Source organism: Macrotis lagotis, chromosome 8 (genome assembly GCF_037893015.1).
Source record: "Macrotis lagotis isolate mMagLag1 chromosome 8, bilby.v1.9.chrom.fasta, whole genome shotgun sequence".
NCBI classification, from domain to species: domain Eukaryota; kingdom Metazoa; phylum Chordata; class Mammalia; order Peramelemorphia; family Peramelidae; genus Macrotis; species Macrotis lagotis.
The window spans coordinates 3259595-3273165 of NC_133665.1; the positions used below are offsets into that span (position 1 = coordinate 3259595).

At 45.8% G+C, this 13571-nt stretch overlaps 1 protein-coding gene across 8 annotated transcripts in view; it reads left to right on the plus strand.

Annotated features, from left to right (window-relative positions):
* The first annotated feature begins 1747 nt into the window (after window positions 1-1747).
* The window catches only part of ERN2 (endoplasmic reticulum to nucleus signaling 2), a 32439-nt gene continuing 20615 nt past the window's right edge, over window positions 1748-13571 (plus strand). For 2 of the 8 annotated variants that reach the window (XR_012470685.1, XM_074196251.1), the window contains exons 1-13: window positions 1748-1867; window positions 3763-3871; window positions 4113-4146; window positions 4651-4723; window positions 4978-5050; window positions 5367-5489; window positions 7504-7605; window positions 7887-8157; window positions 8634-8712; window positions 8801-8951; window positions 11119-11243; window positions 11415-11582; window positions 12175-12382. Coding sequence is in view for 7 of the 8 variants with exons in the window: in XM_074196251.1 (XP_074052352.1) it covers window positions 1808-1867; window positions 3763-3871; window positions 4113-4146; window positions 4651-4723; window positions 4978-5050; window positions 5367-5489; window positions 7504-7605; window positions 7887-8157; window positions 8634-8712; window positions 8801-8951; window positions 11119-11243; window positions 11415-11582; window positions 12175-12382 (1576 nt within the window). In the remaining variant the exon portion in view is untranslated. Of the gene's footprint in view, window positions 1868-3762; window positions 3872-4112; window positions 4147-4650; window positions 4724-4977; window positions 5051-5366; window positions 5490-7503; window positions 7606-7886; window positions 8158-8633; window positions 8713-8800; window positions 8952-11118; window positions 11244-11414; window positions 11583-12174; window positions 12383-13571 lie in introns of those variants that run through there. The other 6 variants (XM_074196254.1, XM_074196248.1, XM_074196249.1 and 3 more) reach the window with 6 other exon arrangements.

The window sequence follows — 13571 nt, forward strand, 5'->3', positions numbered from 1 at the left end:
ATAAAAAGTCATGTTGAACAACAAAAAAAATGTTCTTTCTGATTCTTGATGCACCAACATATATAACCACTCCTGAGTTGACATCTATATCCTATCTTATACCCAACTTGTATGAAGCCTATGTAGATAACTCTTGTGTCTATAATTCTCCTTCCCTAGCTTTAGACTATCATCAATGGCTCATTGGAGATCCACTTCAGTGTTTGATTATCTACAATATTCTCTCCACTGCCCTTCCTCAACCTTCTTTCTGTGGAAGATGCTATTGCTTTTAATACTCCAGATTCACAATCTATGCTCTCTCCTTAAATTTTCGCTTCCTTCCCACATCCAATAAATTAGCAAGTCTTGTTCATTCTACTTTGACACAATAATTTAAAACTACTATATGTTCACAAACCTACTACCCTAGAATAGGTACTCAGCAGCTGCACTATTGCAATAAACTTCTAATTGGACACTGGGCTTCCTACCTTTCCCCTTTCTTAAGTATCTAATGAACACTTCTATCTTTCTGAAACAAATCTGACCTTGTCATTTCCTTGCTCAAAACTCTTCAGTGATTCCCTTTTGCTTCTCTTGGACACAATATGAAATCCTCTACTTGACATTTAAAGCCATTTACAATTTGAGTCAAACACCTCCCCACAATTAATTCCCAACTCCCAGCCGCCTGACTTGTTATGTTTCTTTTGGGGGGGGGGTTACAAGGCAAATGGGGTTAAGTGGCTTGTCCAAGGCCACACGGCTAGGTAATTATTAAGTGTCTGAGACCGGATTTGAACCTGGGTACTCCTGACTCCAGGGCCGGGGCTTTATCCACTGCACCACTTAGCCGCCCCCAGGGCTATGTTTCTTATAATCCATGTTCTCTCCTGCATCAGTACTTTGGCTCAACCCATGCCTAGTATATGCTTCCTCCTTCTCACCTCTGCCTCTTAGAATCTTTACCTTCCTTTCAAGGTTTAATGGTAAGTAGAATATGGAAAGCCTTCCCTGTTCCCCCTGCCTCATCCCTTTGTTTTCTCATACTTTCCCCTGACCTCTCATTGTATTTGTCTCCCCAGATGTATCCTTCACACAAATGTAAGGTCTTTTGAGGGCTGGAGATTTTTCAATTTGTTTTTGTACTTTTCACTGAAGTGTTTTAATATAATGTTTACTAAAGTGGCCCCTGATCTCTTACTTTTCTACACCTTCCCTTAGCAGACTTCATCCCCTCATCCCCCCTAGATAAAATGGGTTCCTTTGATTTCCCTCCCCTCTTCTCCAGTAATATGGTGGGATCCTAACGGTGTGGTTTCAACCTCTCCTTGTGGGAGAAGCTGCTCGTGACATTAGCCTGGCATCAGGCACAGCATACGCCCTGACCGCAAGAATTGCGCTGACCTTTTCCAGGCCGCCGTCACCCCGAAGTCACCAAAGAGGCGTCTAAGAGACACTCTAAGGTGATGCTTCCCGCGGCCCAGAGGAAAGAGCCCTGAACTGGCCCTCCGCGCCCAAGCCCGGGAGGCAGATGGGGCCACATTCCCGGCCCGGGCGGGGCGTGAGCTAAGCCCACAGCCCCCGGGCGAGGCCCCGGAGCCCGGCCCGGGCCGAGCCCCCGCCTCTCCCAGCCCGGCTTGGGGACGAAGGGCGGGCGCCGCGGGCGAGGTCCGCCCCGCGGAAAGGGACTCCCCGCCCCTCCCGCTGCCCGGAGCCTAAAGCCCTCCGAGCCCGTCCTGCCAACGCACCCTTTGGCAGGGGGCAGCATGCCAGCCGGGCACGCAGGCAGCCGCCGCCAACGCCAGTCTCTGTGCCTAGCGCGATGGACCGGGCCGGCCTCCCGCTCTGCCTCCTGGCCCTGCTCTGGCCGCACCTGCCGCAGGTGAGATGGGTCCAAGGCCCCTGGGCCCCCGCCCTCCCTGGGGAAGGCTCCGCTGCCTTTGTCCTCCGACCGAACTGGGATGGGGCGGCGGGAGGTGGGGAGGGGGTCCTGCCCTGCCTCCATCAAAGGGAGGCCGCTCCTGCCCCGCTAAGGAATCTGTTGGTGATGGGGAACCCCATCCCCAGAACTCAGCTGGCTGCGCTCATGAGAGATGGGAGGTAGGGCCAAATCCCGACCCCACCGCGAAATGAGGACAGCAAGGACCAAGCTCCCAACCAAACCTCTAGCCTGGCCCCAAGAGATTCCCCGGAGGGCTCTTCCTAAAGCTCTAGAACTCTCCCTTTGTGCACTTCAGCTTCTGGATCGAGCTCCCTCTCATCTCAGGTTTGCCTCTTTCCCAAGAGATAGGTCTGGAACTGCAAACAAGGAGGAATGTGTGGGACAGGCAGAAGATTTCCAGAGGTGCCTCTGCCTCTCTTCTACTTCAGCCCCCTTGCTAGCATGAGTATCCCTTAGGGGAGGGCATTGGTTATTCCTGCAAAGAGAGCCAATGGAGTAGCAAACAGCACTGGAGACATGGGTAAAAGGAGATAGATTTAGCGAATACTAGCTTTCTTCTTCTGGAGGACCTCCAAAAATGTGTTTGAAGTCAAGGAAATGCTGAGTAAATTCTCAGGGAAATCAAGGCAGAATGTAGGGAGAATCCAAGAACTACTCCCCCAAACCAGCCTTACCCCAAACTAGGTCTGAACTTTTATTGAGAAATGAAAATCACAGTTCTTGCCCTTTATATTCCCATGCTGGTTTCTACTTCCTTCTTGCTTAGGGTCCTGACTGCATACTGGTCAGTCCAAAGGGGAAGGAGGAAAACCTGTACTAAAGGGAAAGATACAGTTTCTTCATTGAGATAGGATGCTGCTACCTGTAGAACAGGGCAGGACTTTGGTGGGATAGGCAAATAGTCTGTGAGAGAAGAAAACAGTTATAGCCTTAGGGAGGAAGTAGATGGAGTTCCTACCTCCCCAAGGGGGAGACTGAGGGTGCTAATCCTGAGGGGCTGTGTACTTCCTTTTCTGTTTGTTCAGCCTTGCCCTGTTTGCCCAGGGAGTGGCAGTTGCAGTGGTGGCAGCAGCAGGTGGGCGAGCCTAACAGGTTAGCCGGATGTAATGGGAGCCTCTGTAGGGGGTTCACCCCTCCCAATTTCCATACATCTTGGTTTAGCGGCCCCAGTGGTTCCCTGGCACTAAAACCAGCTTGGCCAGTTTGAAGAGGGAGGAAGAGATACAGTCAAGATCCAGAGAAGTCTTCAGCCTCTGTCTGGGAAGAAAGTTAGAAAGAACTGGGAAAGAAGAGGCATTCCAGTTAAATCACCATTAAGTTTAGAGACCTCTCTGGGCTTCCATCTCCCTTTCCTTTTCCTCATCCTTTCCCCTTCTGTTCAATTGTATCACTTCTTGTTGGAGTCAGGAAGGAGGATTATTTTCTTCCTGGTCTGTATATATCTTACACCTATTCATTTACAAGTTACCTTCCTCATTAGAAAGTAAGCAGGGGGGCGGCTAGGTGGCACAGTGGATAAAGCACCGGCCTTGGAGTCAGGAGTACCTGGGTTCAAATCTGGTCTCAGACACTTAATAATTACCTAACTGTGTGGCCTTGGGCAAGCCACTTAACCCCATTTGCCTTGCAAAAACCTAAAAAAAAAAAGTAAGCAGGCCTCTCAGGACAAAACCATTCTCTGTAGCAGGACTATTCCAACCAACCATAATTGATAACAATCCAGTGAAATAAGGACTGTCTTAGAGAGGGCCCCAAACCACTGAGGTCTAGATGGAGGGCAAAGTTCACATGGAACCTTCCTCTGAATTTTTGTTCTTCATGCTGAGGGCTTGTAGGGAAGGACAGGGAGCATCCCTGAATCCTTGCTTTTCATATCCACTCTGGATGGGAGTCTGCATGCTGTTAGCAAGAAGACTGGTGACATCCAATGGACCCTGAAGGACGGTGAGCCAGCTCTGAGGGAGATGTACACATTGATTCCCATGGTATTTACCTACTTCCTAAGGGTTCTCAGGTCTAGACTTGAGTAATAACAAGCTAGGAGACCCCATGCCTCATCTTAGCCTGCAGCTTCCAAAATTTGGGGCTGGAGTAAGTTGTCCATATGGGTATATCTTGGGGGAAGGGGGCAGGGCAGGGCCAGCAGTTCTTAGTACTTAATCATTTACTGTCCTTGTTTCTGTAGATCCCATTATCCAGGGTCCTGTATATGCCACAGAGTAAGTATCCTCATACCGACGAGACAGGGAATGATGAACAAGAAATGATGAAGAAGAGGAGGAACAAGGTTTTGGGATGGAAGAAGAGATGATTTTTAGGATTTGGAAATGTAATTGTAGGGGAAGAGGAATCCAGGGTTCTGGACTGTAAAGGAGAGGAAAAGGAAAGAAGATTTTAGGGTGTAGCTGTTGAGGACTTGGGAGCAAATTTCTAAGGCAAGGAAGAGAGGAAAAGAAGGAACAGGTGTACCTGAGAAACTAAATGATTCTAAATGAAGTAACTGATATTTTGGAGGGGAAATGGAGGAAGGAGTTTGGATTTGAGGCAAAAGAGGATTTTGATCAAATAATCTTTCCACCTCAATTTTCCAAAAGCATAATCTACCAGGGACAACCCTTCCCAGGCAAGGTGGATGGGCAGATCTCTGAGTCAGGCATCTAGAGGTGGTGATCTGTCTTCCCATCTCTTCCCATTTCTAACATCCACTCCCCTTTCTTCCCCAGACCAGCCTTCCTCCCTGACCCTAGTGATGGCAGCTTGTACATCTTAGGAGAGGAGAGCAAACAGGGTCTCATGGTAGGTGTCCTTCAGTAGGCATGGAGCTCTTAGCAAAGGCAGAGTTTGGGGAGAAGCTACAAGGAATGGGTGTGAGAGGTATGAGGATTTGAATCCAAAAGAGAAGTATCAGATTCTCCTGAATCAGGAAGGACCTAGACTCCTCTCTGGAACACGAAGGGGAGACAGGATGGATAGAGTTAGAATGTCTTAGGATCCCTCCTGGTCAACCTAGGCTGAACTATTCCTATTCCCTCCTTCCTACTCTCTCACAGAAACTCCCATTCACCATCCCAGAGCTGGTACATGCCTCCCCCTGCCGCAGTTCAGATGGTGTCTTCTACACAGGTGGGGGAATCCTTCAATTCACACCTGCCTTAACACACACACACACACACACACACACACACACACAGACACACACACACACACACACACACACACACACACACACACACACACACACACACTACACAGTTCTGACCATATCAGACTGATTTTGCTTGCTTTAATTCTGAGAGTAGGGAAACATGGGAGGGGGATGAGTTCTATCAATGAGGATGGGAAATGGGGCATCTTAGCTAGCAACAAAATTATAAGTAAAGGTTTTGAAATATAGAAGACAGAACATTTCAAGGGAAGGAGCTGTTCTTCCCTCATTCAGGAAGGAAACAGGATACATGGTTCATGGTGGACCCCAAGTCCGGCAAGAAACAGACTATGCTATCCACAGATGCATGGGATGGGCTGTACCCCTCAGCCCCTCTTCTCTACATTGGCCGAACACGTAAGTGAAAATGTTAATCTTCTATCCATAGAGAAGACCTAGATATCCATTATCTAGAATACTGATAAGGCAATGTCAGCAACCAGCTTGAAGAATGGACCTAGTTATAGGTGCTCCTGAGGAAGGTTAATTTATTTGCATGTACTGCTTACCTAGATAGAGCTATGTATCCAGTTAGTCAAAAGTCAATCAATATCATGTGGCTCTGTGGTGCAATGGATAGCACATTGGACTTCTAGGGGTGGCTAGGTGGCCCAGTGGATAGAACACTGGCCCTGGAGTCAGGAGTACCTGAGTTCAAATCTGGCCTCAAACACTTAATAATTACCTAGCTGTGTGGTCTTGGGCAAGCCACTTAACCCCACTGCCTTGCAAAAAACCTAAAAAAAAAAAATCAGTAGGGGCAGTTAGGTGGTTCAGAGCACCAGCCCTGGAGTCAGGAGACCTGAGCTTTGTGACCTTGGGCAAATCACTTAATTCCACTGACTTGCAAAGAAACAAACAAAAAAAGTCAATCTATAAGCTTTTATTAAGCACCCTCAAGGAGCTTACATTCCAATGGGGGAGACAACATGTAAATAACATCTAAATAACTGGTGTATGCACCAGTTACATGCAAAATAGATGGAAAGTAAGAGGGAAGGGAAGATGTTAAAAACTATGGCTATTGGGGAAGACCTCTTGCTGGATTTGGAATGGAGTCTTGAGTGAAGAAGCCAGAAGAACCAAAAGTCGAAGGTGAATAGGCAGTCTTCCAGGCAGGAGATAGTTGAATTGTAGAAGTAAAGAAGTAGGGAAGTAAAGAGTAAGATGCTTAGGAAAGGATCAGGTTATTTATTTAAGAATTTTAAATGCCAAATAAAGGAGTTTATAGTGGATCCTTGAGGTAATAGGGAGTGCCCCTACAGCTCATCAAGCCATGAGGTGAAATAGCCAGATTTTCACTTTAGAAGACTCTTTGACATCTTAGCAGAGAATGAATTGAATTATGGAGAAATTTGAGAGAGGGAAATCAATTAATAAGAATAGAGTAATAGTCCAAGTCAGAGGCAATGAGGGAATAAATAAGAGTTGTGACTGGTGTGAGTTGAGAAAAGGGGATTTATTTACAGGAATTCCCAAAAATTTTAGTACTCCAAGAGCTTAAACTGCCCTCAGACTTGGGGACCATTATGTGTGAGATGTTATGAAGGGAGTAAAAAATTAGATTTGATGGATTGGATATGAGAGCTGAGTTGTTGGAGGAGTTGAAGGTGGCACTGAGAATAAGATAGAAATAGAGAAGGAAGAAAGGATTTGGGGAAAAGGGAAGGCAGGTGATAAGTGCTGTTCTAGGGGCAGTTAGGTTGGTGAGGTAGATAGACCATCAGCCCTGGAGTCAGAAGGACCTCAGTTCAAAGGTGGCCTCAGATACTTAATAATTATCTTGATATGTGGCCTGAGGCACATTGCCTTAAATAAATTTAAATTTAATTAAATTTATAAATTATTTTATTATTTTATTATTATTTTAATTAATTAAAATAATAATCAAATAAATTTAAATTTAAATAAATTTTTTTAAAAGGAATGGGAAAAAATAAGTGCTATTTTGGATTAGTTGAATTTGAGATGCCTTTGGGGCATCTAATTTCAGATATCCAAAAAGGTAGTTGTTGATGTTGGACACAGACACTTGTCCTTGGTGAATAAAGAGTTAGAAGAAACAAAGAAGGAACTTGTTCTCCATATGGATAGCTACTTCAGCAAAATGGAAAGATTCAAATCTCACCACTGACAATTTGCATCTGTGTGAACTTGGACAAGAGATTTAGCCTTTCTGGGTCTCAGTTTTCTTATCTGTACAATGAGAGGTTTAGACCAGATGGTCCCTGAATTCCCTTCCAGGTTTAGATCTATGATTCATGGGCTTCTTCAGCAGGGTGTTGGGAGCTGAGGGTGGAAGAAGGAAATACATAGAAAACATTTCTGGGGGACCATGAGAAAGGAGCTGTCTCCATTGACCACTTTCTAGAGTACACGGTCACTATGTATGACCCCAGGTCCCAGGCTCTTCGATGGAATACTACCTACAGAGGCTACTCTGCACCCCTCCTTGACCACCTGCCTGGCTACCGTAAGTTAAACCTACCTCAGGACTATTGTGAATCATCTTTTCCTTGACTGTCATGGAAGTATTCTGTCCCCTGCAATGACTGTTTCCCCTGGGGGAGGTTGCCTGAGTGGGAGATGGGGGAGGGACCTTATTTGTCTTCAGGAATTCTCAGTCCCTTGGGCATCTTCCAGCAGTTTTACCCAAAATATCCAGAACCAGCTTCCCAGAGGAAAGGTGGGGAGGAACCTAGTAAGACAGATTTTCCCAGAATGGGGCTTGCAGCTCAGACTCTGTTTCTGCAGAGGTGGGCCACTTTGCATCAAGTGGGGAGGGCCTGGTGGTTACTGTGAACAAGGAGGATGGAGCAGTGCTGTGGACACATGATTATGGCTCACCTGTTGCGGGTATTTATGCCTGGCACCATGACAGTCTACACCGGCTACCTCACCTCACTATGGCCCTGGACACCCTGCGATTCCTCACCCTTCGCTCCAACCATATCCGCCTGAAGCCCTGGGCCCAACCCCCAGGAACAGCAGGCAGGGACTTCTCGACTTCTGAGACTCAACTGCTGTAGGTGCCCAGGGGTCCTTGGAAGAGTCAGCACATGGGGCCTGGGCTCCTGAAGGAGGGAGGGCAAAACCAGAAAAAACAAACACCAGGGATATGCTAATTGCCCCCACAACCCACATCATACAATCTGGAGACTCCCCTCCAGTAGGGGTTGGGAAAAAAGCAAAACCTCTAGGAGAATTTGCATTCTTCTAGAAATGGCCAAACCCTTTCACCACCCAGCTTTCTTGAGACATGGATATCCGGGACCCAGCAAAGGCCCAGAGCCTGGTCACTTGCCGAAGAACTGCCCTCTGTTTCTTCTTGCCTTCCCCTTCTTTCTCATCCATTCTCTGGCCCTAATCTGATCCCCTTACGCCTTCCTTCATGAATCTTCCCTTGCCCAGGGTCAAACTCCCACATCACCCTTACTCTAAACAGAGTAGAGCCATTCTTCCAATTCCTCCTATTCCCCTTTTCCTCTTGTCCTTCCTTAGGTTGACACTGTATGTGGGGAAGCATGCGGCCAGTTTCTATGCCTCCAGTGCTCTGGTCCACTCTGGTGTGGCGCTGGTGGTAAGAAGGGGAACCCTTACATAAGTGGGAAGAATGGGCAAATGACTATGTAGGGGCTCTTTTCATGGCCTTCTTCCTCTTCCTGCAGCCCCGGGGAGTCATCCTGGCCCCAGGAAAAGGACCCATCACTGAGGGAGTGACTCTGAGTGACTCAGGAGAGCGTGAGGTCATCCCCAGCACAGCTGTCAGATATCCTCCTGGCAGTATAACTGCTCTCCACAGCTCTTGGCTACTTATTGGTGAGGGGGAACTCTGGGGATGAGAGGAACCATATTCACATTTTCTCCATCCTTATATCTTCCCCTGCTCTTTCCTCTCTTCCTCTCTGGGAGGAGGGGCAGGGAGGAACATGGCTTCCTTTTCTGTGATTTCCCCAATTAGAATGTAAGCTCCCTACCCAAAGAAAGAGCACCCGCCCTAGAGTCAGAAGACCCTGAGTTCAAATCTGCTCTCAGACATTTAACTCCCTGTGCGACTCTGACAAGTCACTTAACCCCAAATGCTTCCCTGCCTCAAAAAAGAAAAGAAAAGAAAAGAAAAGAAAAGAAAAGAAAAGAAAAGAAAAGAATGTAAGCCCCTTAAGGGCAGACACTGTCTTTCTACTTGTTTTCTTTTCTTTTTTTTATTTTAATATTTATTTCTCTTTTTGTACAAATAATGTTTTTTTTATAGCAGGGTGATCGTTGGTTGTCTGAGGCTGGATTTGGACCTGGGTGCTCCTGGCTCCAGGGCTGGGGCCAATGCTCTGTCCTCCACCTAGCCATCCCTACTATTATTACTATTTTATTTTATTTTGGGTCTTTTTTTATCTTTTTTTTTTGTGGTTTTTGCAGGGCAGTGTGATTGGGGTGGCTTGCATGTCACACGGCTGAGTGATTGTTGGGTGTATGGGGCCGGATATGGGCTCGGGTGCTCTTGGCTCCAGGGCTGGGGCTCTGTCCATTGTGCCACCTGGCCATACCTACAATTATTACTATTATTTTTTTATTTTAATTTTTTTCTCTCCCCTTTACTTTATCGCTCAAGCAAGTCTATATTTTGTGGGGGGAGGGAGTATTCTGTTTACTTGTTTTCTTAATGACTGCTTGCTGATTGATGAACTGACAGTCAGTAGAAGCACTCTGTGACCCTGGGTCTCTATTTCCTCAGGTGGACTAGACCTTTATCTTCCCTTTCTGCTCTAAATATGTGAAATCTGTGATCTTCTCACTGTCACTAGTAATTCTTCCCCTTGAGACCAAGAGAAACAAATTTTGCTTCCACGTAAAAAAATAGCATTCAAATAAATGAAGACAACTAGCTCTCTCTTCTCTTCCTCAACCTAATAATATCCTCAGTCCTGACCTCTTACAGAAATGATAACTTATATAGAACTTCCAGATTTAGAAAACACTTTATATACAGTCTTGTTTGATCCTCATATCAACTTGGTGAAGTAGATACTAGAGAGATAAAGACTTCGTTAAGCAAGGCAGCTGCACTAGGCAAATACAGTTAGTTGCCTTCAGGGAGCTTGTAGTCTAATCAGGGACCAAAATTCATTAAAGGAAACTGGAGAAAAATAGAGGTAGGTGGCATAGTGTGGAGATGGTCAGGAGGGCTTGATTCAGACATGATAAAGCAAAACCTTCCCCATCAGAGATGGCAGGAGAGAATGAAGGAGAGACTAGTAGGAGTGAATGTAGCATGCTGCTGAGATGGTCAGAAGGTATTTAATTTCCTACTTTTACAGATGAGGAAACAGGCTTAACAGATTTATACCAGAGGCAGAATTTGAATCCATGACTTTCCTGGCTCAATCTCCAGAGCTCTCTCTAGGTGATCTATCCATATCCATTGGTTACCTGGTCCCCTAGATATTCTCATTTATTTATGTCCTTTCTAAGATATGGCACTTAGAGCTGAGCCCACTAACCTAGATGTACCAGATCCAGGAAAATCTGTGATCGTATAAGGAAGCAAGATGGCACAGAGGAGTATTGGGCCTGGAGTTCAAATCCTGCCTCAGACATTTTCTAGCTGTATGGTCCTGGACAAGTTACTTGTCGGTATGTTTTCCTCATTTGTAAAACTGGATATTAGAATAGTATCTATCTCACAGAGTTATTTGTATCAATTAAGTGTTTTACAAATCTTAAATGTCTCATCATTTGCAATATGATCATCAATGATATCATCATCATCATCATAATTATAAGATTAACTTCTCAGTTCTATATTATTTTACTAACTTAAGATTCCCTAACTTTTTTGGCTGCCATATTGAGTCAAACTGAACTTAAGGTCCCCTAACCCCCATCTTCACCATATCTCAGGTTTGAGTGCCTCCCTCTTACACTATCATTAAAGACCTTCATGTCCCTAGCTGACCTCTCTGACCTCTGTTGCTCCTTTCCCCCACCCCAGGACACCATGAGCTTCCCCCTATTCTACACACAACCATGCTGAGGGTCTTCCCTACGGCGGGGTCCAGGACTGTGGCTAAACTCGACCCTTCAGAGAGTGCCCCACCCCATACCCTCTTTCAAGAGGTCAGTTTTCATAGGGAAAGAGAGGGAAGGGAAGTGGGGGGAGGAGAGGAGAAGACTCAGAGAGTCTTGAGCCATTCCCCTGCACTGAGTGGTCAGTAAACCAGCTGAAAGCAACACTGGACCCTGAGTGGAGGGAGGATGGAACATGTAAGAGCCTTTCTACCTCTCCAGCTTCTTAGCCTAAGCCAGGAAGTAGCATGGGGTCTAGAGAGGCTGCCAGGGCTCCAGCCTGAGAAGGCATCCCAAGATCTGTACCCAGGGTCTGGGTCTCAGGATATGCTGATAGCTGGTATCACCACCTTTCTACTCGGTGGCTGGATCATCTTTCTTCTATGTCAGGTAAGCTCTTGTGCCCTCCCCCAGGACTGGGAGTTCCAAGTTTTGCCCTCAAAATTCCCTCACAAAGGACTCAGAACCTGCAGCTTGACCCTTTCTCCTCCCAGGATCCCTTGCTCTGCTCCTTCAATATTCTCCTCACCCCTAGCCTCACCCTCAGAATCTTCTGATCAACACAGGATTCCCCATTATACTTCTACACCTTTTCCTCAAGATACCCAGATCTACTTCCTAATCCTTGTCCCCAAGACTCATAGCTCTGGCCCCATGCCCTACTCTTCAGAACCTCTGACTGTAGTCTCTCATTCTTCACCCCCTAGTGAGCCTAGTTCTGTACCTTCCTTTTTTCTCAGGACCACCAGATCTGCCCTCTCATCCTTTTCCCCCAGGACCTCCAGCTCAGCCCTCTTGTCCTCAGGAACTACCCTAAACGCCAGAGCTTCCCAGTTCTCTCCAATAGAGAAAGGGAAGGAAGGGTTTATGTGCCCAACTTGGTTTGGGGCACCTGGTCCTCAGTCAGAGTAGCAGCACATAGTGGTCCCTATCCAGGCCTCTCTCAAGGTTAAAGCTGAGCCCTCATTTGCTATCTGAATAGTGCATGCAAGAGAAACGTCATGGTCCACTGGGGATTCCAAAGCCCTGCCTTTCCCAGAACGCACTCCCTCTACCCCTGGAGGCAACCTTGAACAACCAAGGGACCCTTTGGAGATCAACTGCAATCTCTCCATCCTCCCCTGATGCCAAAGACCCCACTAACAGGGAGCATTCCATCCAGAGTGTTCCAGAACCTGGAGACCCCGAAGGTTAGTCATGAGCCCTCATTTACTCTCTGAGCATTGGTGCCCTTTGAGTGGTAGGGCAGGGAACTGGAGTGCCTGGGCAAGGGAAGAAAGAAAGGAACAGTGAGACAAGTGGAGAAAAGAAATAAGCATTTATTTATAAGCTAAGGCTCTTTTATCTGGTTTGATTCCCAAGTAGATGCTGTTATTATCATTTTACAGATGAAGACACTGAGGCAGACAAAGGCAATGAAGTGACTAGCCCAGAGTCACATAGCTAGTAAATGTCTGAGATCAAATTTGAACTCAGGTCCCCCAACTCCAGACTCTGCCCTCTATCCACCGTGCCACCTAGCGCTCTCTAGGAGGAAGGCAGATCAGACTGAAGGGAAATAAAAAGTAGAGGTAGAGGGGGAACTGTGGTGACATTTTTTTTCTCTTCAACACTTAAATTTTATAGTTTTTAGAGCTTTCACAAAGAGTTTATTCTTAGCTCACAAAAGCTTGAACAGGCAATTCTATACACTGTCACGAGGGAGCAGTAGTGTAACATATCCATGTGGTTCAAGCAGGAAAGCCTGTATTTTGTCTGATACTAGATAATGACTCTACATGAGCATCATTTAAACAAATTTTTCACTCCTTATGGTATCTGACTTTAATTATTTTAAAATATAATTCAAACAGCATTTAAAACTGGTGATAGGGGCGGCTAGGTGGCGTAGTGGATAAAGCACCGGCCTTGGAGTCAGGAGTACCTGGGTTCAAATCTGGTCTCAGACAGACACTTAATAATTACCTAGCTGTGTGGCCTTGGGCAAGCCACTTAACCCCATTTGCCTTGCTAAAAAAAAAAACAAACCTAAAACTGGTGATACATTTAAAATTAAAAATTAAAAAAGCATTAAAAAAACACCACCACCCCTAGGTCTTATTTGATATCGTTCTCCTCCTGTATCCTTTATCTCTTATCCTTTATGCCTAAACTTATACCAGGACTTTAATTAAAATGTTCTTTTATAAACATTTCTTTTTTATTGAAATTTTATTTTTTCCAATTACATGCAATGATAGTTTTTTTGACATTCATCAATTTATATATTTTCAACATTTTTCTACCACCCTCCCTTTCTTCCCCAATCCCATGATATCAGACAGTCTGGTAAAAGTCAACTTATTTCTTAACATAGTCTAAGTCTTCCTAGAATGTGCA